The sequence below is a fragment of the Heptranchias perlo genome, chromosome 10 (assembly GCF_035084215.1).
Source record: "Heptranchias perlo isolate sHepPer1 chromosome 10, sHepPer1.hap1, whole genome shotgun sequence".
Taxonomy (NCBI): Eukaryota; Metazoa; Chordata; class Chondrichthyes; order Hexanchiformes; family Hexanchidae; genus Heptranchias; species Heptranchias perlo.
In genome coordinates this window covers 20,329,427-20,354,040 of record NC_090334.1, presented here as the reverse complement: position 1 = coordinate 20,354,040, position 24,614 = coordinate 20,329,427, and the positions used below count along the sequence as shown (strand labels likewise).

Here is a 24,614-nt window from a genome sequence, read left to right as displayed (position 1 = left end):
ATAGGAGGTCAATGTGCTTCCTTTTCTTTTTGAAAGCAGTGATTCTGACTTTCAACTTGTTTATAGTCCTGTGGTATTTTAGGGATTTGTCACACCTTTATACAAATCTCAATTCGTTCCCCTCTTAAAGAAACTACATTTTAAAAACACTTATGAGTGCCCCAATGGCTCATTGGGGAAGGTTATCATTTAGTGTGGTTTTGAGCAACATAGATGAATATACCTGGTCTGTGTTAAGTTAGATGATCTCAGCTCAGGGGGCACATGGGGTAATGCTACATTTGGCCTCTGTTGCTAGGCTAGAGTGAAAAAAATAAGCCAGGATTCCTGGTCCAGTAGCCACTGCTGGAAAGTGCTTGTGTAGATGTCGTGTGAGAACTTGATAGGGCTTGGCTGTGATGCTGTCCCCTCCCCGGCTCCATGATCAAATTGCTTGCCAGCACTTGTCCAGGCTTTCACAAGAAATGGTTAATTGGGGGATACACTGGCTGACTACCAGCGCCTGAAGAACTGTACTCCAGTAAGAGTCAGCACCTTTGACAGGAGGGGAGAAAATTTGAGTTAGGGAATTCTTAAGATCACCATTATGAAGGAGGGAATAGTCTGGGACTCTTCTTCCTATTTCTTGTCATCCTTTGGATTCCCTTTTTTTTTCGCAGTATAATTGGCTTTGTCTTGGTGTTTTTAAAAAAAAACACAAGACTATATTTGGTCTTAATGGGGAAATGAAAATAGGGTAATCCACATAAAACAGAAGGCCCCATCATTTGAAACAGTGGGGTAAGCTTTAATTGCCTTCCAAAATTAAGTACTGCTCCTTTAACTTGAGTAGCTAACTTTAAATACAAAAAAAATTAACCTTGATTGCCTACTAACCTTGAAACTAAAATGTGTGTTCACTCAGTTTTTGTGTTTTTGAAATTTAACCAAGTGTTAAAACCTTTATTTACCAGCCTCTCGTGTCGTTGGCCTTGTGACGTGGAGTGCCGTTGGTTTTCCTAATCGCTGTGCCTTGGTCTCTTGGGCCTAGTTGAAATGCCAATCTGCTCCTACCTTTGTCAATTGGTGATCTAAATCTGTTGTGGTGGTCTGACCAACACTGGTGGGCACTGGGTTTAGTGCCATTTACCTTGCTGCGTCCCTGAAAATGATAACAAGGTGTCCTAAAGTCGAGTTCTGAGAGCCTGCTGTAAAATGAGAGGTCCTTGATTGAAAGAAATGGGAGAAATTCGCTGGTAGGGTTGTTTGGAAGCTCGATTGGAGTGAGGCGAGAAGTCCTTGGTCACGGCGCAAGAGTAGCAATCCCCGTTCCTATGGCAATGCCAGAGTCTGCCTTTAAGGGAGGGTGATGTCCGGGAAGGCTCCGATCGAATGGGTAGTGTCAGTCAAGCGGGTGGTGAAGAGAACCATCTGGTCTTCAGTCGTGGTGGTGCCTCTGCGAACACTTGTTACATTTGGCTGGTTGAATAGCCTAGGGAATTGTACAGGAAGGTAATATAAATTTTGATGAAATTAGATTTATGTATTTTTTTGCTTGCTTTTCCAGTGATGTACATTGGAAATTGATAGAGAAATATGTTAACATGCTTTGATTTACCTAACTGATCTGATCTTGCGTAGGATCTGAAAGATTTCATGAGACAGGCTGGAGAAGTTACCTTTGCGGATGCGCACAGGCACAAAATGAATGAAGGGTAAGTTTAAAACCTCCTTGTAATAGCTACTGGAGTTTGTTGATGGGGTGGGGAAAGAAAGTGTTATGAAATTTCTGTTAATGCAGCATGTCACACTGACCCATGTCAATGTGAGATGAAACTTTGATTTGGGAGTCAATGCAGAATGTTTCCTGACAAATTACTGAGATATTCAGCTTTGTGATACACATCTTTAAAATGTTTCACATTTCACTAAACACTTGTGGAAAGCTGATGGTGGTTTTGAAATAATTGACTAGTATGTCATATTGCTCTGGCAATCACTGTAAAGAAATCTAACATTTACCCAATTCACTTATTACTATATTGCATCATTTGGTTTCTACTCAGGTGTTCTGAATAGACTTGGATTTTCCTCTGGTTCACTATGCTAAGAAAGGAAGCCCAGTCTTGGTGATTACAAACTTAACAAAATTACTCTTTCCTTTTCCTAGGATTGTTGAATTTGCCTCCTACGGTGATGTGAAGAATGCTCTTGAGAAGCTCTCGGGCACAGAGCTCAATGGAAGAAAAATTAGGGTGGTCGAAGAACGTAAACAGCGCAGGTAATTGCCCCAGGGTCTAATGCAGTTTTTTTGTTGCATAGATTGACCTCCAATCCCAAATAGACTTGAAATACATTGAAACCATGTATGTTAATCTTAATTCATCATTGTTAAATTAAATATGTACATTTATACGGTAGAGCACCGTTTAAAATGAGCTAACTTCGCACAACGCATATTTTTAAAAAAATCTGGTTATAGCTGCTAACTCACACAAGCAGAGATTTGAGTTGACCAGCCTATGCTGACTCAAGATTTTATTCTGCAGTTACATCTTCCCTGGTAGTTTTTATAAAGCCTCTTTGCTTATTGTATGTCTTACCAACTCGGGAACATCTGTGTGGATGTGAATTGGGTGGAACTGATTTAAAACAAAACTCGTAACAAATATATTTCTCGAGTTAGTTCTAGTAAAATACTGTGTTTGTATTCTGACCATTCAAAGTTTTGATTGCTTTTCTTTTCAGGTCTCGTAGCAGGTCTCGTTCCCGTAGTCGAAGCTCTTCCAGATCTCGTTCCAGGGGCCGTAAGTCCTATAGTCGTTCTAGGAGTAGGAGCCGCAGCAAATCCCGATCTGAGAGTAGATCGCCTGTTCCTGCCAAGGAGCAGAGAGGCCATTCCTCTATGGCATCTGGGGATCATGTAAGATCACGCACACGATCACCTTCTGGTGAGAGTACAGACTAAGCATGTTAATGTGGACTTTTACTTGAGTGAGTGAAAGTTGATGTAAAGGAATGAATTTGTCTGAGAAACGCAAATCTTAAATTTGTTAAAACTGCAGTACTTGCATTTACTGAGCTGTATTCATTTAACTTGTCACTTGCAGAGTTGAATTGCTCATTTATTTCTTCATTGACATTGGTTTCTTTGGCGATGAATCCAAATCTTTTTTTACTTTTGGTATTAAATGTAATGGTGTAAATTACATTTCTCTTATGTACTCCTTTTAAATAAAGATTGTACATAGTTACTACTCTGTTTTTGTGCGTTTCACAAATTTCATGTTTATGAACTTACAGTATAGACACCCAGGATTTCATGAACACTGGTACTGTTAAGAAATGATTCTTAAGAGAAATCTTAAAGGATTCTTAGGATCCAAAAGTGAGGATAAAAAGAAAAACTTATGCCAATCCTGGAAATCTGAAATAAAAGAGTGCTGGAACTACCTTCAGTAGTGAAAGAGAGGGGTTAATAGTTCAGGTGTTGAACCTCTTTTTTTTCAGTGGTTGATCGACCTGCTGTGTATTTCTGGAATTTTCTTTTTATTAGTGTCTCAAAATCTTCATTGAGACACTAATATAATCATCTTCATCCAGAGAATTTAACACACGATCTCGGCTGCCACTTCAGTGCAGTACTGAGGGAATGCTGCCCTATTGGAGGTGCCATCTTTCGGATGAGATATTAAACCGAGGCCCTGTCTTCTCTTGGGTAGATGTAAAAGGTCCCATGGCAGGGGAAATCTCACCGTATCCTGGCCAACATTTATCCCTCAACAAACACTGCAAAAACAGATTATCTGGTCATTTATCTCATTGCTGTTTGTGGGACCTTGCTGTGTGTAAGTTGGATGCTGCATTTTCCTACATTACAACAGTGATTACACTTCAGAAGTATTTTATTGGTTGTGAAGTGCTTTGGGACATCCCGAGGATGTGAAAGGTGCTATACAAATCCAATACATGTTCTCTCTTTATGAGCTGCTTGTTCTTCCCAATTGAGTTGTCACAGAAGTCTACTTTTTAATCTTTTACTGAAGATATTTTTAATTCATAGATATTGAGACTTTATCCAGGATTGAATTATGAGATTCAGTATAAGAAATCTTAAGAAAACAGCTTAAAGTGTTCACTGACTACATGTTTGTATTGGCAATATATAGTAGGTGAATATTTTCTTCAGTTATGATTTCAATTTCCATATTAGCTCATGATGAGATATACAACCTGCAGTTTTAACAAGCTGTAATCCCAATAGTTTTCATACAAGATACTGCTGTAATTGTACACCAGTGTGTATTAAAGTAACATTTGACACTTTAGGATGTCAGAAGTGGCTGTGTTGGAGCTGCATGCAGCAGTTTGAAGGACAGAATGCAAGTTGAAGTGGGTCTCAACAGGTTATTTATATTTTGCTGAACTGACTGATTTGTAACAATTGTTATTTTTTTTTAAATGAGCCTGTCACTGAATGAGGCCCTCTCTGCCATCAGTCCTCTTAGAAAATGGCTTCCAACATAGCACCAAGTTCAGCTGCCAACCTGCTCTAGTCCTGGATTCCCTTAGCAACCTGTCTTGGGCTGCTGGCCTCTCCCTCTATAGTCTCAGGTTACCATTCTGTATTAAAGTAACCGTTGCGATACCTCCCATTGCATGAACTCTACGTCATTTCCTTCTGCCTCCTAAGGCAGTGCGAGTGACAGCCCATGAGGACTGGAAGATTTTAAGACATGTAATTTGACTTTCAAAAAAACTTTGAGAAGGTTTTTCATGAAGGACTGCTTAAGCTTAAAATGATGGGAATTCATGATTAAACCCAAAAATGAATAAGAAAGTGGATGGAAAAGATTTGGATTCAGAAATTCAATGCAAATTGGTCAGAATTGAAGACCATACCAAACCAGGGGGAGTTAGTTAAATTTGATGAGGCATCCAAGGACCTACAAGACGTGTTAAATAAAATGTCTAAATGGGTGGAACAGTGTCAGATGAAATTTAATACAATAGAAGAAAAAAAATGGTGGCAGTAGCTAAGGAAGAATTGAAAGATCGAGGGGTAGTAGTAAAGTGACAGTTAAGATGTTCAAACACTGGAATAGCAAGCAAAGCAAATTGAATTCTGAACTACATTCTTAAATCGGTATGATATAAATGGTTGTGCTGAAATTAGTGTTCTGGTCAGACTGTCCTGCCTTGAGAAGCAAGGGAAACATTTAAACTATGGAGACAGTTCTCGTGGCTCTTCTCTGCACTGTCAGGATTTAATTATGAAGAAAGAGTATGGAAGGTTGCGTTCTTCATCCTTGAAAGGAAGCGTCTGAGGGGGGTTGTTTTAAGTGTATGTAAGATATTAAATGGTATAGAAAAGGTAAATTTTGGACCAGTATTTCAAGGTAGACCAAAGAACATAAGAAATAGGAGCAGGGTAGGCCAAACGGCCCCTGGATCCTACTCCGCCATTCGTTAAGATCACGGCTGATCTTCGGCCTCAATTCCACTTTCCTGCTCGATCCCCATATCCCTTGATTCCCCAAGAATCGAAAAATGTATCGATCTCAGCCTTGAATATACTCAACGACTGAGAATCCACAGCCTTTTGGGGTAGAGAATTCCAAAGATTCACAAGCCTCTGAGTGAAGAAATTCCTCCTCATCTCTGTCTTAAATGGCCGACCCCTTATCTTGAGACTGTGCCCCCTAGTTCTGGTCTCTCCAGCAAGAGGAAACAACCTCTCAGCATCCACCCTGTCAAGCCCCCTCTGATGAGATCACCTCTCATTCTTCTAAACTCCAGAGAGTATAGGCCATTTTACTCAATCTCTCATCCTAGGAATCAATCTAGTGAACGTTGATGCACCGCCTCTATGGCATGTCTGTCCTTACTTAGATAAGATTACCAAAACTGTACACAGTACCCCAGGTGAGGTCTCACCAAAGCCCTGTACAAGTGTAGTAAGACTTCCTTACTCTTGTACTCCAACCTCCTTACAATAAAGGCCAACGTGTCATTTGCCTTCCGAATTGCTGCTAACTTTGTGTTTCTTGTATGATGGTGCCCAGATCTCTCTGAACACCAACATTTAATAGTTGCTCACCATAAACTCACATTTCCCCACATAATACTCCATCTGCCACTTTCTTGCCCACACATTTAACCTGTCTATGTCCCTTTGCAGACTTCTTGTGTCCTCCTCACAGCTTACTTTCCCACCTAGCTTTGTATTGTCAGCAAACTTGGAAACATTACACTTGGTCCCTTCATCCAAGTCATTACTATAGATTGTAAATAGCTGAGGCCCAAGCACTGATCCTTGTGGTACCACACTAGTTACAGCCTGCCAACCTGAAAATGACCTGTTTATCTGTTTTCTGTCCGTTAACCAATCCTCTATCCATGCTAATATATTACCCCCAACCCCATGAGCCCTTACCTTGCGTAACAACCTTTTATGTGGCACCTTACCGAATGCCTTTTGGAAATCAAATATACTACTTCCACTGGTTCCCCTTTATCTACCTTTATCCATCCTCAAAGAACTCTCATAAATTTGTTAAACACTATTTCCCGTTCATAAAATCATGTCGATTTTGCCTGATCATATTATGATTTTCTAAGTGCCCTGTTATCACTTTCTTAGTAATGGATTCCAGCATTTTCCTCATGACTGATGTCAGGCTAACTGGCCTGTAGTTTCCTGTTTCCCCTCTCCCTCCTTTCTTGAATAGCAGTGTTACATTTGCTACCTTCCAATCCACTGGGACCGTTCTAGAATCTAGGGAACTTTGGAAGATCACAACCAATGCATCCATTATCTCTGCAGCCACTCTTTTAGAACCCTAGGATGTAGGTCATCAGGTCCAGGGAATTTGTTGGCATTTAGTCCCATTGGTACTTTTTCTCTACTGATATTAATTGCTTTAAGTTCCTCACTCTCATTATCCCCTTGGTTCTCCACTATTTTTGGTATGCTTTTTGTATCTTCTGTGAAGACAGATACAAAATATTCTGTTCAGCTTTGGAGTCTTTCACCATCTTTGTATCATCTGAAAATTTAGCCATTGTGCTTGTGGCTCCGAGCTCCAGATCATTTATGAAGATAATAAACAAGAGATCCTAAAACAGACCCCTGTACCACTATCCTCTGGGTTCTATCAGTCAACCAATTACGCATCCATTTTAAAATATTTCCACTGATTCCTGCATTCTTTCTTTTCTGTACCAGCCAGAGGAACTGTAACAAAGGTCTTACTGAAATCAGTGCACCATATCCACTGCTGTACCCCTATACAGCTTCTTTATCACACACTCAAAGAAAACCAGTAAGTCAGATTGACAAGACCTCCCTTTCATGAACCCATATTGGCTATCTTTTATGACTTTATTTCTGTCCATAACTTTACCCACAATGGACGTCAAACTCACTGGTTTGGTTTCTGGGTCACTTTTGCTACCTTTTTTTAAAAATTAAGAGTAACATCTGCCTTTCTCCAGTTTCCAGGCATCTTTCCAACATTCAGTGATTTCTGGAAGATTTGTGTCAGAGTTCCTGAAATTTCCTCCCTTATTTCTTTAAGGGTCCTCAAATGCATTTTATCCGGCCCCTGAGATTTATTTGCCTTAAAGTTGCACAACTATTTGGCAAACATGCTGGTAGTAATGTGAATAGTGTTAGGATTTACCTCTGCAACACCCTCTAGTTCTGTTTCCAGATCAAATATGATACTGCCTTCATTTTGGTAAAGACTGAGGCAAAAAACTTACGTAGCACTTTTGCAGCCCATGTAACATGAGTTGTCATGACCTCAGCCGATCCAATTTTCAGTGGCCCCACTCCATCCCTTGTTTTTCTTTTTTTCTTAATATAACTACATTTTTAAAAATTATTATCCTTTACTTCTGTTGCCATATTAAATTTGATTTTTTTCTTTGCTATTTTGATGCCCCTTTTACACTCCAGGCTTTTACACTTTTGGTATTGAATCTGTCTCAAATCTCTGCCATTTTCCTTCATAGCCTTAAATTCTTTTTTTTCCTTTGAGTTGCTTGGTAGTCCCATTCAACCAGGCAGGAGCGCCTTTAAGCTTTGCACCTTTGCTTTGTATGGGTACACATTGGTCCATTGCATTCAGAATCACATTCTTCAAGGCACTTCATCGTTATTCCACTCCTCGCCATATTCAAACCTTCTAAATCCACTCTGACAAGACTTCTCAAGCGCATAAACTTGGTGCTCTTAAAATTTGGCAATTTTGTTTGGGTTTTAGTAACTTCAGTAATTCTTATAATGTCAAATGTAATCACATTATGATCACTGGTATTTAAAGCCTCACCAACCTTTGTGTTTGAGATTTGATCATCCTAACTACTTAATCAAATCCAAGTCATCTTCTCCACTTGTTAGCTGTTTTATATACTGAGCCATAAAACAGTCTTCCATTAACTATTGCCTGTCTTACCAATAGTGACACTGTCCCAGTCAATTTCTAGTAAGTTGAAATCTCCAACTACTATAGTTGGTCCCTTACTAGTCGCCTTCCTTATCTCATCCCACAGTTCCAGATCAAGGCTTTCACTCTGGCGTGGGGGTCTATAGCATACCCCCAGTATTAGTTTACCTCTGTTACCATCTATTAATTCTACCCAAAGTGATTTTGTATCTACCCTTATTTATATCCTCTCCCACTTGTGCCTCAATACTGGAACTTTTATATACTGCCACACCATCTCCTTTTCTCCCAATACGGTCTGTTCTAAACAACTTAAATCCTTCCAGATATGTATCCCATTGATTGGAATCATTCCACCATGTCTCTGTGTGATACTAATGATGTCTAATTTATCAACCAGTGCAAGATCTTCCAGATCACACATCTTATTTGTCAGACCTCCGGAAGATAATGCAATTGATCAGTCATTACATTCCAATCTCCATGGCCTTTTTAATGTGATAAAAAATTTGTTCTCCGTTCCTAGAAGTCACAGTTTCTGGCAAGTCTGACTAACAGTTATCATCTCACACCTTTGGTGACATCCTAATTAGTTCTTTATTTATTTGCATTCTTGGCCTCACTTATCTCCTGTACTGAGTATGCCCACTTTTTATATTTTGGAGGCTGGAGTATGCCCACTTTTTATATTTTGGAGGCTGGAGTATGCCCACTTTTTATATTTTGGAGGCTGGAGTATGCCCACTTTTTATATTTTGGAGGCTGGAGTCTGCCCACTTTTTTGGCAGCACACAGTGGACGTATACTTTGTTATGCACCGTACTCACTTTTCATTTTGGAGGCTAGCTATTAATGAGAATTAAACATGTTAATGGTGGAGCCGGGGAGGCTGCGGGGGAGCCTATCATTGAGTGAAGAACCCGGCAAGGCCGGGAACGTGGAGGCCCTGCCGATCTTAACAGCAGGGCCTCATTAGAATGTTGTTGGGCCACTTCCTGCCCAGCAGCCGGCCAAATTGACAACCAGGCTGGCAGGCGGGTGGGAAGGCTAGCGGCTGGAGGCTGCACCGGGGACCCGTGGGGACGGTCCCCGGCACGCGAAGGGGAGCATCAGGTATGGTGTTTTGGGCTTATTCCTCAGCAACATATTTACGCCGTACAAATACACAAACTGGCTGATTTCAGTCTTGTAGGGCAAAACAGGTGCGGGTCATAAGTCAATGGGCTGAATTCACCTGAGTTTCCAAATTCAGCCTTATTAACATACTGTGCACAAGCTGCAGACATTAACCACGCATCTGATCGGCAGCTTGCCCATTATTGGTCAGAAAATGGCGTGCTGCTTCAGGTCTTAAAAATGTGTAGCATTGTGTGCAGGAGCACATGGTGTTTTGTATTGCAATCAGTGATGCCCTGGACTTTGGGACATCTTGCAACTGTAATCTGGGGAAGAAAATAGTGTCTGCTGCTATTTCTGTTTGGCCACTGTGAAAGTGATGAAGTTGTTTGCTCTGGCAAATAATGGGTTGGTCACCTTCTTTATATGTGTGTGGATTGCAGGTTTACTGGTGTTACTGATGTTCCCTGTGGAATAAGGCAAAACGTTCAAGCCTGCAGTGACCTTCACAGCACCAGGCAGTGCCATCCCTGCCCTTGAGGTTGGCTGCAGGTCATATTGCAGCATGCAACACAACTCTGTCCCTGCCTCTCTGATGAATTGTAGCCTTCGAATGCACTGCTCCTGACAAATCCAGGAATGTCTGCTTTTGCCTTTATATTTGGTTGGAAGAGGAAGGACAGGTAGACACAGGCCTCCTGTGACATCAGGATACAGATATGTAGTGGTTATGTTACTGGGCTAGTAATCCAGAGAACATGAGTTCAAGTCACCCAATAGCAGTGTGAGAATTTGAATAACTTTTTAAAAAAGCTGGTATCAGTAAAAGTGACCATGAAGCTGTCGGATTGTTGTCAGAACCTAGCTGGTTCACTAATGTCCTTCAAGGAAGAAAACCTGGCGTCCAGTCTGGCTTATATGTGGCTCCAGTCCCAGACCAACATAGTTGCTCTCTGATGTGGCCTAGCGAGCCATTCAATTGTATTAAACTGCTACAAAGAAAAATAACAAGCAGCATTGTGGGAGCACCTTCACCACATGGACTGCAGTGGTTCAAGAAGACACCCCACCATCAATTTCGCAGGCAACTAGGGATGGGTAATAAATGCTGGCCTGGCCACCGACGTGCATATTCCAATAATTAATTTTTAAAAATCTTGCAGCTTCCGACCCTATATACCCTCCGTCACAAAGACCCACCCCCCGTAACATTGCCCACCTTCGACCCTATCTCAGCCCATTTGTTACTGAAACCCTCATCCATGCCTTTGTCACTTCCAGACTCGACTATTCTAATGCTCTCCTGGTCAGCTTCCCATTCTTCACCCTCCATAAACTTAAGCTCATCCACAATTATGCTGCCCATGACTATCACACACCAAGTCCCGCTCACCTAGCACCCCTGTTTTTGTTGAGCTCTGTTGCTTCCCAATCCCCCACCGCATCAAATTTAAAATTCTTATCCTCCTGTTTAAATCCCTTCATGGCCTTGCTCCTTCCTAAGTCTAACTTCCTGCAGCTCTCCAACTCCACCCTCACCGAACTCTCCGTTCCTCTGACTCTGGACTTTTGTGCGATCCCATCTCTTCGCCCCACAATTGGCTGCCATGCCTTCTGCTGCCTAGGCCCCTTGCTCTGAAATTCCCTCCCTAAACAGCTCCATCTCCCCACCTCCCTCTCATCGTTTAAGGCCCTCCCAAAATCTAGCTCTTTGACTGAGGTTTTGGTCACCCCTCCTAATATCTCCTTCTTTGACTTGGCGTTCTTTTTACATAGAATTACATAGAATGTACAGCACAAAACAGGCCATTTATGCTCCACACGAGCCTCCTCCTACCCTATTTCATCTAGCCCAATCAGCATAACCTTCTATTCCTTTCTCCCTCAGGTGTTTATCTCTAAAGTAAAAATACTCAATTGGAGGAGGGCCAATTTCAATGGGTAAATTGGAATCAAAGATTGGCAGGCAAAACTGTAATTGAACAGTGGGCAGTCTTTAAGGAGGAGATGGTTCAGGTACAGGCTAGGCACATTTCCAGGAGGCAGAAAGGTAGGGCAACTAAAGCCAGAGCTCCCTGGATGACAAAAGAGAAAAAAGGGGTGTATGACAGATGTCAAGTTGATAACACAAGTGAGAACCAGGCAGAATATAGAAAGTTCAGAGCGGAAGTGAAAAAGGAAATAAGAGGGGCAAAGAGAGAGTATGAGAATAGACTGGCGGCCAATATAAAAGGGAATCCGAAAGTCTTCTACAGGCATGCAAACAATAAACAGGTAGTAAGAGGAAGGGTGGAGCCGATTAGGGACCATAAAGGAGATCAACTCATGGAAGCAGAGGGGATGGCCGAGGTACTAAATGAGTACTTTGCATCTGTCTTTACCAAGGAAGAAGAAGCTACCACAGTCTCAGTAAATGAAGATATAGTTGAGATACTGGATGGGCTAAAAATTGATAAAGAGGTACTTAAAAGGCTACTTACAGTAGATGGGATCCTGAGTGAAGTAAGGGTGGAAATTACGGAGGTACTGGCCATAATCTTCCAAAGATCCGTAGATACAGGGCTGGTGCCAGAGGACTGAATTGCAAATGTTACACCCTTGTTCAAAAAAGGGTGTAAGGATAAACCCAGCAACTATAGGCCAGTCAGTTTCACCTCAGTGGTGGGGAAACTTTTAGAAACAATAATCCGGGACAGAATTAACAGTCACTTGGATGAGGGTGGATTGATTAGGGAAAGCCAGCATGGATTTGATAAGGGCAATCGTGTTTAACTAACCTGACAGAGCTTTTTGATGAGGTAACAGAGAGATTAAATGAGGGCAATACAGCTGATGGACTTTCAAAAGGCGTTTGATAAAATGCCGCAAAGTAGGTTTATCGTCAAGATTGTGGCCCATGGAATAAAGGGGGAAACATGGATACAGAATTGGCTAAGGGACAGGAAACAGAGAGTAGTGGTGAATGGTTGTTTTTCGGACTGGAGGGAGGTGTACAGTGGTGTTCCCCAGGGATCAGTGCTGGGACCACTGCTTTTCTTGGTATATATTAATGACTTGGACTTGGGTGTATAGGGCACAACTTCAAAATTTGCAGATGACACAAAACTTGGAAGGGTAGTAAACAGTGAGGAGGATAGTGATAGGCTTCAAGAGGATATAGACAGGCTGGTGGAATGGGCGGACATGTGACAGATGAAATTTAATGCAGAAAAATGCAAAGTGATACATTTCAGTAGGAGAGGCAATATAAACTAAAGGGCACAACTCTAGCAGGTTGAGAAAGCGTTTAAAAAAGCATGTGGGATCCTGGGCTTTATAAATAGAGGCATAGAGTACAAAAGTATGGAAGTCATGATGAACCTTTATAAAACATTGGTTCGGCCACAACTGGAGTATTGTGTCCAGTTCTGGGCACCGCACTTCAGGAAAGATGTGAAGGCCTTAGAGAGGGTGCAAAAGAGATTTACTAGAATGATTCCAGGGATGAGGGACTTTAGTTAAGTGGATAGACTGGAGAAGCTGGGGTTGTTCTCCTTGGAACAGAGGTGGTTGCAAAGAGATTTGATAGAAGTATTCAAAATCATGAAGGGTCTAGACAGAGCAGATAGAGAGAAACTGTTCCCATTGGCAGAAGGGTCAAGGACCGGAGGGCATAGATTTAAGGTGATTGGCAAAAGAACCAAAGGTGACATGAGGAAAAACTTTTTTACACAGCAAGTGGTTAGGATCTGGAAAGCAATGCCCGAGGGGGTGGTGGAGGCAGATTCAATCATGGCCTTCAAAAGGGAACTGGATAAGTACTTGAAAGGAAAAAATTTGCAGGGCTATGGGGAAAGGGCGGGAGAATGAGATTAGCTGGATTGCTCTTGTGTAGAGCCAGCATGGATTCGACGGGCCGAATGGCCTCCTTCCGTGCTGTAACCTTTCTATGATTCTATGATCTAGTTTCCTCCTAAATGAATCTATGCTAGTCGCCTCAACTACCCCTCATGGTAGCGAGTTCCACATTCTAACCACTCTCTGGGTAAAGAAGATTCTCCTGAATTCCCTATTGAATTTATTAGTGACTATCTTATATTTATGGCCCCAAGCTTTGGTCTCCCCACAAGTGGAAACATCTTCTCTACGTCTACCCTATGAAACCCTTTCATTATCTTAAAGACCTCTATTATGTCACCCCTCAGCCTTCTGTTTTCTAGAGAAAAGAGCCCCAGCCTGTTCAATCTTTCCTGATAGGTATAACCTCTCTGTTCTGGTATTATCATGTAAATCTTTTTTGCACCTTCTGCAGTGCCTCTGTATCCTTTTTATAATATGGAGACCAGAACTTTGCACAGTACTCCAAGTGTAGTCTGACCAAGGTTCTATACAAGTTTAACATAACTTCTCTGCTTTTCAATTCTATCCCTTTAGAAATGAACCCGAGTTCTTGGTTTGCTTTTATTATGGCCTTATTAACCTGTGTCGCTACTATTAGTGATTTGAGTATCTGTTTCCCTACATTCCTTTGCTCATCTACTCCATTTAGACGCTTATTTTTCAAGGAGTATGTGCCTTCTTATTCTTCCTACTAAAATTCACCACCTCACACTTATCTATATTGGAACAAATTTGCCAATTACACGCTCATTCTGCAAGTTTGTTAATGTTTTCTTGTATTTTGTCGTAATCTTCGCCAGGGGTTGGAATATAGACATAGAAACAGAGAAAATAGGAGCAAGAGTAGGCCATTCGGCCCTTCGGGCCTGCTCCGCCATTCAAAATGATCATGGCTGATCGTCTAACTCAGTACCCTGTTCCCGCTTTTTCCCCATATCCCTTGATCCCTTTAGCATTAAGAAATATATCTATCTCCTTCTTGAATACATCTAATGACTTGGCCTCCACTGTCTTCTGTGGCAGAGAATTCCACAGGTTCACCATCCTCTGAGTGAAGAAATTTCTCCTCATCTCTGTTCTAAATGGCATACCCCGTATCCTGAGACTGTGACCCCTGGTTCTGGACTCCCCAGCCATCGGAAACATCCTCCCTGCATCTTGTCTGTCTAGTCCTGTTAGAATTTTATATGGTTCGATGAGATCACCTCTCGTTCTTCTGAACTCTAGTGAATATAGGCCTAGTCGACCCAATCTCTCCTCATACGTCAGTCCTGCCATCCCAGGAATCAGCCTGGTAAACCTTTGTTGCACTGCCTCTATGTCAAGGACATCCTTCCTCAGATAAGGAGACCAAAACTGCACACAATACTCCAGATGTGGTCTCACCAAGGCCCTGTATAACTGCAGTAAGACATCCCTGCTCCTGTACTCAAATCCTCTTGCAATGAAGGCCAACATACCATTTGCCTTCCTAACTGCTTGCTGCACCTGAATGCTCGCTTTCAGCGACTGGTGTACAAGGACACCCAGGTCTTGTTGCACCTCCCCTTTTTCCAATCTATCACCATTCAGATAATAATCTGCCTTTCTGTTTTTACAACCAAAGTGGATAACCTCACATTTATCCACGTTATACTGCATCTGCCATGTTCTTGCCCAGTCACCCAACTTGTCTAAGTCACATTGGAGCCTCTTTGTATCCTCCTCACAGCTCACATTCCACCCCAGCTTTGTGTCATCTGCAAATTTGGAAATGTTAGATTCAGTTCCCTCATCCAAATCATTGATATATATTGTGAATAGCTGGGGCCCAAGCACTGATCCCTGCCATACCCAACTAGTCACTGCCTGCCACCCGGTAAAAGACCCGTTTATTCCTACTCTCTGTTTCTTGTCTGTCAACCAATTCTCAACCCATGCCAGTATATTCCCCCCAATCCCATGTGTTTTAATTTTGCACACTAACCTCTTGTGTGGGACCTTATCAAAAGCCTTCTGAAAATCCAAATACACCACATCCACTGGTTCTCCCCTATCTATTCTCCTCGTTACATCCTCAAAAAACTCCAGTAGATTTGTTAAGCATGATTTCCCTTTCATAAACCCATGCTGACTTTGTCCAATCCCATTAATGCCTTCCAAGTGTTCTGTTATCACATCTTTTAAATAAACTTCAGCATTTTCCCCACTACTGATGTTAGGCTAACTGGTTTGTAATTCCCTGTTTTTTCCCTCCCTAGTGAGGTTACATTTGCCACCCTCCAATCTGTAGGAACTGTTCCAGAGTCTATAGAATTTTGGAAGATGATCGCCAATGCATCCACTATTTCCAGGGCCACTTCCTTTAGTACTCTGGGTAGATTATCAGGCCCTGGGGATTTGTCAGCCTTTAGTCCCATTAATTTCCCTTGCACTATTTTTTACTAATACTGGTTTTCTTCAGTTCCTCCCTCTCACTAGACCCTTGGTTCCCTAACATTTCTGGCAGGTTATTTGTGTCCTTTGTGAAGACAGAACCAAAGTATATGTTTAATTGTTCTGCCATTTCTTTGTTCCCCATTATAATTTCCCCATTTCTGACTGTAAGGGACCTACATTTGTCTTCACTAATCTTTTTCTCTTGACATATTTATAGAAGCTTTTACAGTCAGTTTTTATGTTCCCTTCTAGTTTATTCTCATACTCTATTTTTCCCCTCTTAATCAATCTCTTTGTCTTCCTTTGCTGAATTCTGAACTGCTCCCAATCCTCAGGCTTGCAGCTTTTTCTGGCAATTTTATATGTCTCCTCTTTGGATCTAATACTATCCCTAATTTCTTATGTAAGCCATGGTTGAGCCACCTTTCCTGTTTTATTTTTGCGCCAGACAGGAATGAATAATTGTTGTAATTCCTGCACACGTCCTTTAAATATTAGCCATTGCCTATCCACCGTCATCCCTTTTAGTAAAGTTCCCCAATCTATCATAGCCAACTCGCACCTCATACTTTCGTAATTTCCTTTATTTAGATTCAGGACCCGAGTTTCGGATTCAACTACTTCACTCTCCATCTTAATGAGGAATTTTATCATGTTATGGTCGCTCTTCCCTAAGGGACCCCGCACAACAAGATTGTTAATTAATCCTTTCTCAATGCACAATACCCAGTCTAGGATTGCCTGTTCTCTAGTTGGTTCCTCAACATATTGGTCTAGAAAACCATCACGTACACACTCCAGGAATTCCGCCCCCACAGTATTATTGCTAATTTGGTTTGACCAATCTATATGTATATTAAAGTCAGCCATGATTATAGTTGTACCCTTGCATGCATCTCTAATTTCCTGTTTAATGCTCTCCCCTACATCTCCACTGTTTGGGGGCCTATAGACAACCCCCACCAACGTTTTCTGCCCCTTCGTGTTTCTTAGCTCCACCCATACAGATTCCACATCGTGATTTTCCGAACCAATATCCTTCCTCACTATTGCATTGATTTCCTCCTTTACTAACAACGCTACCCCACCTCCTTTCCATTTTTGCCTGTCCTTCCTAAATATTGAATACCCCTGGATGTTCAGTTCCCATCCTTGGTCACCCTGCAGCCATGTCTCTTTAATCGCAACTATGTCATAAGCGTTACTATCTATCTGCGCTGTTAATTCATGTAGCTTATTGTGAATGCTCCGCGCATTTAGACACAATGCCTTTAGACTTGTCTTTTTAAGATTGCTAGTCATCTTAGTTTTATTTTGCACTATGGCCCTGACGATCCGGATTCTTTCCCCTCAGTCTGGTTCAGTACAAACTGAAGTCGAATACGTTTTAAAGTTCAGCACAACTTTAATAGCAGGGTTCTTAGTCTGCAGCATGGATTTGGACTCCTGATAGAGTCCCTCTATGCTGGCAGAGCAAGAACAAAAACATACAGAAATCCACACGTTTTTATACAAATCAATAGGGTTGGAACATACTTAACGAGGGTCAACACCAATCATAAGCCGGGCATAGGTTGCCATGTGGGGTTACATTATTTCCGGCCAATCATAGATCGTCCATGTGCTGATCATGTTGCTGTTAATTGTAAACAATTTTACAACACCAAGTTATAGTCCAGCAATTTTATTTTAAATTCACAAGCTTTCGGAGGCTACCTCCTTCCTCAGGTAGAACTTGGTGTTGTAAAATTGTTTACAATTGTCAACCCCAGTCCATCACCGGCATCTCCACATCATGTTGCTGTTAGACATCAAAGGGAATACTTCCTCACCTTCCAACTTGGAATGTTCTTCCCTGTCCCTTCTGTTCCTTATCTCCCAACCTGGAATGTCTTTCAACTTTGGCTAAGCTCGTTACCTATATTGATCTGCCATAAACATGGAGACATTCAGACCAGTCCTTGAATCACATCAAAGACTCTACATTGATAAGACCATGCAAACCTGCTGACTACGCAAACATATGGCCCAGCAGGAGACCAGGCCACCTGTACCAATCTCAGTTACTAACTAATTAACCCTTTCTAACCATTTTGCATTCTGCTTCTTTGCCACGTAGACATTTTAATATTTTACCGAAAACTGACCACGTAGGGATTCTCAGCCCTATTTGTTTTTCACCCTTGTTTTCTCTGCCTTCCACTATTGCTTCTTCCCTTTCTGTCTTTTGTTCCTATCCTTGTTTCCCCCTCCTCTGTCTCCCTGCTCAGGTTCCCATCCTCCTGCCATTCTAGTTTAAACCTTCCCCAAAAGCACTAGCGAACACCCCCGCGAGGACATCGGTCCCAGTCCTGCTCGGGTGTAACCTGTCCCGCTTGTACAGGTCCCACCTTCCCCAGAACCGGTCCCAATGTCCCAGGAATCTAATCCCTCCCTCCTATACCATCCCTGCAGCCACGCATTCATCTGGTCTATTCTCCTGTTCCTATACTCACTAGCAGGTGGCACTGGTAGTAATTCTGAGATCACTACCTTTGAAGTCCTGCTTTTTAGTTTATCTCCTAACTCCTTAAATTCACCTTGCAAGACCTCATCCCTTTTTTTACCTATGTCGTTGGTACCGATATGGACCACGACTACTGGCTGTTCACCCTCCCCCTCCAGAATGCCCTGCAGCCGTTGCATGACATCCTTGACCCTAGCACCAGGGAGGCAACATACCATCCTGGAATCACGTTTGCAGCCGCAGAAACGCCTATCTGTTCCCCTTACAATTGAATCCCCCATCACTATAGCCCTGCCACTCTTCTTCCTCCCCTCCTGTGCAGCAGAGCCACCCGTGGTGCCACGAACTTGGTTCTTGCTGCTTTTCCCCTGATAAGCCATCTCCCCCAACAGTATCCAAAGCAGAATATCTGTTTGAGAGGGAGATGGCCCCAGGGGACTCCTGCTCTACCTGCCTAGTCCTTTTACTCTGCCTGGCGGTCACCCATTTCCTTTCTGCCTGCATAATCTTTACCTGTGGTGTGACCATCTCACTGAACGTGCTATCCTCGATAGTCTCAGCATCGCGGATACTCCACAATGAATCCACCCGCAGCTCCATCTACCGGTTAGCCAGTAGCTGCAGCTGGACACACTTCCTGCGCACATGGTCGCCAGGGACACCTGTCGTGTCCGTGACTTCCCACATCGTGCAGGAGGAGCATATCATAGGTGTGAGCTCTGCTGCCATGACTTGCCTTAGATTTAAACTGCATTCACCTCTCGGACTCTCTTCCCACTCTCTAGGCTCTCCTTTTACACTGCGTTCACCTCTCGGACTCTTCTTTTACACTGCGTTCACCTCTCGGACTCTCTTCCCACTGCAGAAGATAACCTGAGACGTCTGCTGCTGATACACAGAGGCAGGAACGACTTTTGAACTAAAGTAACCTGAGTTCAGTGAGTTCAGTCCTGGCCTTGGCTGGCTGGAACCGGTTTGAATTAACCAAGTTTTGTGAAAGACAAAGGAAATGTGATAAGACACAAGTCCTTATTTAGGAAAGGAGTAATGAGATAATGCTACCTAAGTCCTTGGGACAGAGCCAATGAGGAGAAGACACAGGGTAACCAGAAAGCCTAAACCAACGAAATAGAGAGACAGCACAGCTTGAAGAAATAAGATTCGGAATAAGAATGAAGGATCTGGGGCGTGGAGCCAGAGCGAAGACTTCGGAGACCAACCATTGCGGAAGTGGAAGACCCTATGTCAGGGACGTAGGGACGATGGCGAGAGAGAGAGAGAACGGAACGCCTGGCCAGCGTCAGCTCTCCTTTTCGGGTATTATCCTTTATATTCTGTGACCGCTCAGGGAGTGTCAGAGAAACCTAGTGGGTGTGCGTTTAGATTTTAGTTTGGGTATAAGACTGTATAACCTGGTGTAAACTGCATGCCTATATCTAACCAGACGTATAAGCTATATGTCTATGATCTAACGGCGTGAATAAAGTGAATTGAGAGTTAAGAGAGAATTGACTCTTCTCCTCTTTGTACTAAGCCAGTAACCGTAACCTGTGACCTCCAGTCAACACCGCTCTCTAGACTCTCCTTTTATACTGCGCTCACCTCTCGGACTCTCCTCCCGCTCTCGGGCCTCTCCTTTTACACCGCGTTCACCTCTCGGACTCTCCTCCCGCTCTCGGACTCTCCTCCCGCTCTAGGACTCTCCTCTCGCTCTCGGACTCTCCTTTTGCTCCGCGCTCACCACTCAGACTCTCCTCCCGCTCTCGGACTCTCCTCCCGCTCTTGGACTCTCCTTTTACACCGCGCTCACCTCTCGGACTCTTCTCCTGCTCTCAGACTCTCCTCTCACTCTCGGGACTCTCCTTTTACACCGCGTTTCTCGTGCCGGTCCTGCCATCCTTCTGGCCATCTTTCCCTCCTCCCAGTGGACAGTGGACTGTATAAGAATAAGGAGGACTTGCTGCAATTATATAGGGCTCTGGTGAGACCGTACCTGGAGTACCTGTAGAGTTTTGGTCTCCTTACCTAAAGATGGATATACTTGCCTTAGAGGGGGTGCAACGAAGGTTCACTAGACTGATTCCTGGGATGAGAGGGTTGTCCTATGAGGACAGATTGAGTAGAATGGGCCTATACTCGCTGGAGTTTGGAAGAATGAGAGGTGATCTCATTGAAACATAAAATTCTTAGAGGGCTTGACAGGGTAGATGCTGACAGACTGTTTCCCCTGGCTGGAGAGTCTAGAACTAGGGGTCATAGTCTCAAGATCAAGGGTCGACCATTTAGGACCGAGATGAGGAAAAATGTCTTCACTCTGAAGGTTGTGAATCTTTGGAATTAATAGTATTAACTTTAGTAACATAAGAAATAGGAGCAGGAGTCAGCCATACGGCCCCTTGAGTCTGCTCGGCCATTCAATAAAATCTGATCTTCTACCTCAACTTCACTTTTCTGCCCTATCCCCATATCCCTTGATTCCTTTAGTGTCCAAAAATCTATCGATCTCAGTCTTGAATACACTCAACGACTGAGCATCCACAGCCCTCTGGGGAAGAGAATTCCAAAGATTCACAGAATGAGGAAGCCCGAGATAGGGTGTGCTCAGCGCACGTTATTAGCAGCCTGCACCTCTTAAAGGTGCAGGTGCACATTTTTAATGGGACATGCACAGTCCACTGGGAGGAGGAAAAGATGACCAGATGGATGGCAGGACCGGCACAAGAGCAGGCCCCATGCTTCTCCGATGATGCACTGGAGGCCCTGGTGGAGGTGGTGGACGAAAGGAGGTCCAACATGTACCTGCAGGGTGGCAGGAGACCCTCCAGACTCCAGCTCCGGTGGCATTGGGAGGCTGTGGCCCAGGAAGTGAATGCCAGGAGCAGGGCACCACGCACGTGGGTGCAATACCAAAAGAAGTTCAATGATTTGACATGAGTGGTCAAGGTGAGTGAATGCAAGTGTCAAGTGGCACATCCTACCAACTGCACCACTGCTCCACGCATCACAACCCCCCGTTACCCACCAACAAACACTGCCCATCCATATGCAATGCTGCACTTGGCATGCTGCATTTCACCCGCACATAGTACCACACTTGCAGGCCACACAACCACCACTCACAAGTCACACACAATGGCAGCTATTCAACCACGACAGGCACATCACCCACACACCTTGCAGGATACTCAGTGACACACTGTCCTCTGTCTTGCAGGAGAAGGTGATGCAGTAGGAGAGACCTGAGGGTGGATGGGACGCTTACATGTCCTCACCCCCCCAGAGGAGACTGTGCTTCGGATCATTGGGCGGGCCGCCACTGCAGCCGTGACAACATGCCACACTGGAGGTCCCGATGAAGGGGGATCTCTGCATATCTAATACTCCTTTTCCTTTCCCACATCTCCTTCCCTCCCATAATCTTTTCTGACTCGCGTGCTGCAGATGCTGTCGGCACACACCTCTTACTTGCTTCTCTCCCCACTCCACAACTCAACCTGTTTCCCTTTGTCATTGCAGATACACAAGAAATGGCACCGTCCAAGGAGGAGGAGGAGGAGGTGGAGGAGGAGGCACTGAAGCCGTACCATCACTCGATGTGACACTTGCATCCACCAGCCAAGAGACTGACACTATGCGTCCTTTAGAGGCTAGTTTAGAGGAGGGATCTGCATGTGGTGAGACACTGTATTGTGTCCAGTTCTGGTCACCGCACTTTAAGAAAGATGTGAAGGGTGCAGAAGAGATTTACTAGAATGATTCCAGGGATGAGGGACTTTAGTTACGTGAATAGACTGGAGAAGCTGAGGTTGTTTGCCTTGGAACAGAGAAGGTTGAGAGGAGATTTGATAGAGGTATTCAAAATCATGAAGGGTCTTGACAGAATAGATAGAGAGAAACTGTTCCCATTAGCGGAAGGTTCAAGAACCAGAGGACATAGATTTAAGGCGATTGGCAAAAGAACCAAAGGTGACATGAGGAAAAACTTTTTTATGCAGCTAGTGGTTAGGATCTGGAATGCACTGCCCGAGGGGGTGGTGGAGGCAGATTCAATCGTGGCTTTCAAAAGGGAACTGGATAAGTACTTGAAAGGAAAAAATTTGCAGGGCTACGGGGAAAGGGCGGGGGAGTGGGACCAGCTGGATTGGTCTTGCATAGAGCCAGCACGGACTCGATGGGCCGAATGGCCTCCTTCTGTACTGTAACCTTTCTATGATTCTATGTTGCCAGCAGAGGACTGAAATGATCCTGAGCCGTAGAAATTCAGCACCACGTTCACCTTCACAGCCGCAGGCAATTCTGATCTTGCCCTGCTCTGAGGCTGCAGTTGTGGCCGCACCAGTTGACAGATCTCCATCACGGCTTCCTTGGTGAACCTCAGGCGTCGGATGCAATGCTCCTCGCTCATGTTGAGGTAAGAGAATTGGTCCCGGAAGGCCTCCTGCTCAGTGCCCTGCGCCTCCTCTTCCTCCTTCTCCTCACAGCTTGACCTGCTGTGCGTGGCCTCTCTGCATGCTCCTGGTCATGCTCAGTGCCCAGCGGGAGCCCTAGCAGACCGCCCATGGTTGCCAGGAATGTTGTTCAACCGCAGTTGTAACTTTCCAAACCATAAGGCAGTACCTGCCAAACCACTCTCAAATGTACTGTAGCAACTCTTTTTTTTATTCGTTCATGGGATGTGGGCATCGCTGGCAAGGCCGGCATTTATTGCCCATCCCTAATTGCCCTCGAGAAGGTGGTGGTGAGCCGCCTTCTTGAACTGCTGCAGTCCGTGTGGTGAAGGTTCTCCCACAGTGCTGTTAGGAAGGGAGTTCCAGGATTTTGACCCAGCAACGATGAAGGAACGACGATATATTTCCAAGTCGGGATGGTGTGTGACTTGGAGGGGAACGTGCAGGTGGTGTTGTTCCCATGTACCTGCTGCTCTTGTCCTTCTAGGTGGTAGAGGTCGCGGGTTCGGGAGATGCTATCGAAGAAGCCTTGGCGAGTTGCTGCAGTGCATCCTGTGGATGGTACACTCATTAACTATAGGGAGCTTCAAAAAACACTTTCTATTCCACCAGCAGCTAGAAGCAATAATTCAGCGACTAACCTGTAAATCCTGCATGGTCTCTTTAAATAGCATTGGTGAGGGGTCCTCCAGGCACTTGAAGACATGTTCAGGTGTGTGTGGTTAAGACTGTGTGTTGAGTTGAGCGATAAGGTCCAAAATGGTGTCTCTCACTTTAAATCAGCGTTGCACATTGATTGCACGCATTTTTTCCCTACTTTACATGCTGCCGGCGTTCACTATTTGCGCATGCACTAATACCTATACTAAGATGGTGTCCAGCACACGTCACGCTGGAAACGTGCATGCGCAGCCAAGACTCAATAATGTGGGACTTCAGTGAAACTATTACTACTTGAATCAAATTTTTTAAAGCACCATCCAAACATTTACGTATGGATTTATATGCTACTGTAAATTAATTATAGGTGCAGATTAGATTCATTGGTTTTAACTGTTCATTTATCAATAATGGATGTGACTGATGAAGGACTGGTCCACAACATGTAGATAGAACAGATTATATTGGTGCCCTTTTTTGGATTTAATTTTTCACTGCACTCAAGAGGATGTAATTGTAATCCAGGTGATCGTTAGATCAGTAATAAGTGTGCAGAAGTGTTTGGTATGTTAGGTAACATTCTTTATTAAGGCTTTCGGAAGAACTGGTGCAGGTAGGATTTGCCCTACCAGTGGGTGGATTCACATAGGCATGAAAGAAACCAGTGCACTGCTGTCTGGAGAAGGCAGGACAACTCTTCGATTCAGGTGAACTGAGAAATCTTGTTTGCCTGACTAATGTGATGTTACTTCCAGCAACTCTGACCCAGTATTCTAGGAAAGCTTGCAAAGGGTAACTGTCCATTTGCAATTTTACAAAAATGTACAGTGTAACAAGATGACATATTACCTTGAGCAGTACCACTGCTGCCTCCTCCAGATACCTAGAGAGACCCTGCACAAAAAATATTTCTAGCTATGGTGGCTTCTACATCTGCAGGAAGAGGAGTGAGAGTCAATGAGATGCCCTTTACACACAGTCAATATTTATCTATCTGGGTGATTATTTCCCTACTGAATCAAAACATCATTTCACACTGCTCCTCAGATAATGGGAAATAATCTGTCCTTATATGGATATGGTTTTCTGCAATTGTCCCTCTTCTTCACATGGATCTCCTATTCACTCTGCTTATTTTGTAGAAATGTCTTGTAA

At 43.6% G+C, this 24,614-nt stretch overlaps 1 protein-coding gene across 4 annotated transcripts in view; it reads left to right on the top strand.

Moving 5' to 3' along the window:
- LOC137326319 (serine/arginine-rich splicing factor 5-like) overlaps positions 1 to 3,237 on the top strand; it is a 76,904-nt gene extending 73,667 nt beyond the window's left edge. For 2 of the 4 annotated variants that reach the window (XM_067991290.1, XM_067991292.1), the window contains exons 6-8: positions 1,621 to 1,694; positions 2,150 to 2,260; positions 2,728 to 3,237. In XM_067991290.1, coding sequence (XP_067847391.1) covers positions 1,621 to 1,694; positions 2,150 to 2,260; positions 2,728 to 2,947 — 405 coding nt within the window. In that variant the 3' untranslated portion in view covers positions 2,948 to 3,237. Of the gene's footprint in view, positions 1 to 953; positions 1,492 to 1,620; positions 1,695 to 2,149; positions 2,261 to 2,727 lie in introns of those variants that run through there. The other 2 variants (XR_010964167.1, XM_067991291.1) reach the window with 2 other exon arrangements.
- Positions 3,238 to 24,614: the final 21,377 nt, after the last annotated feature.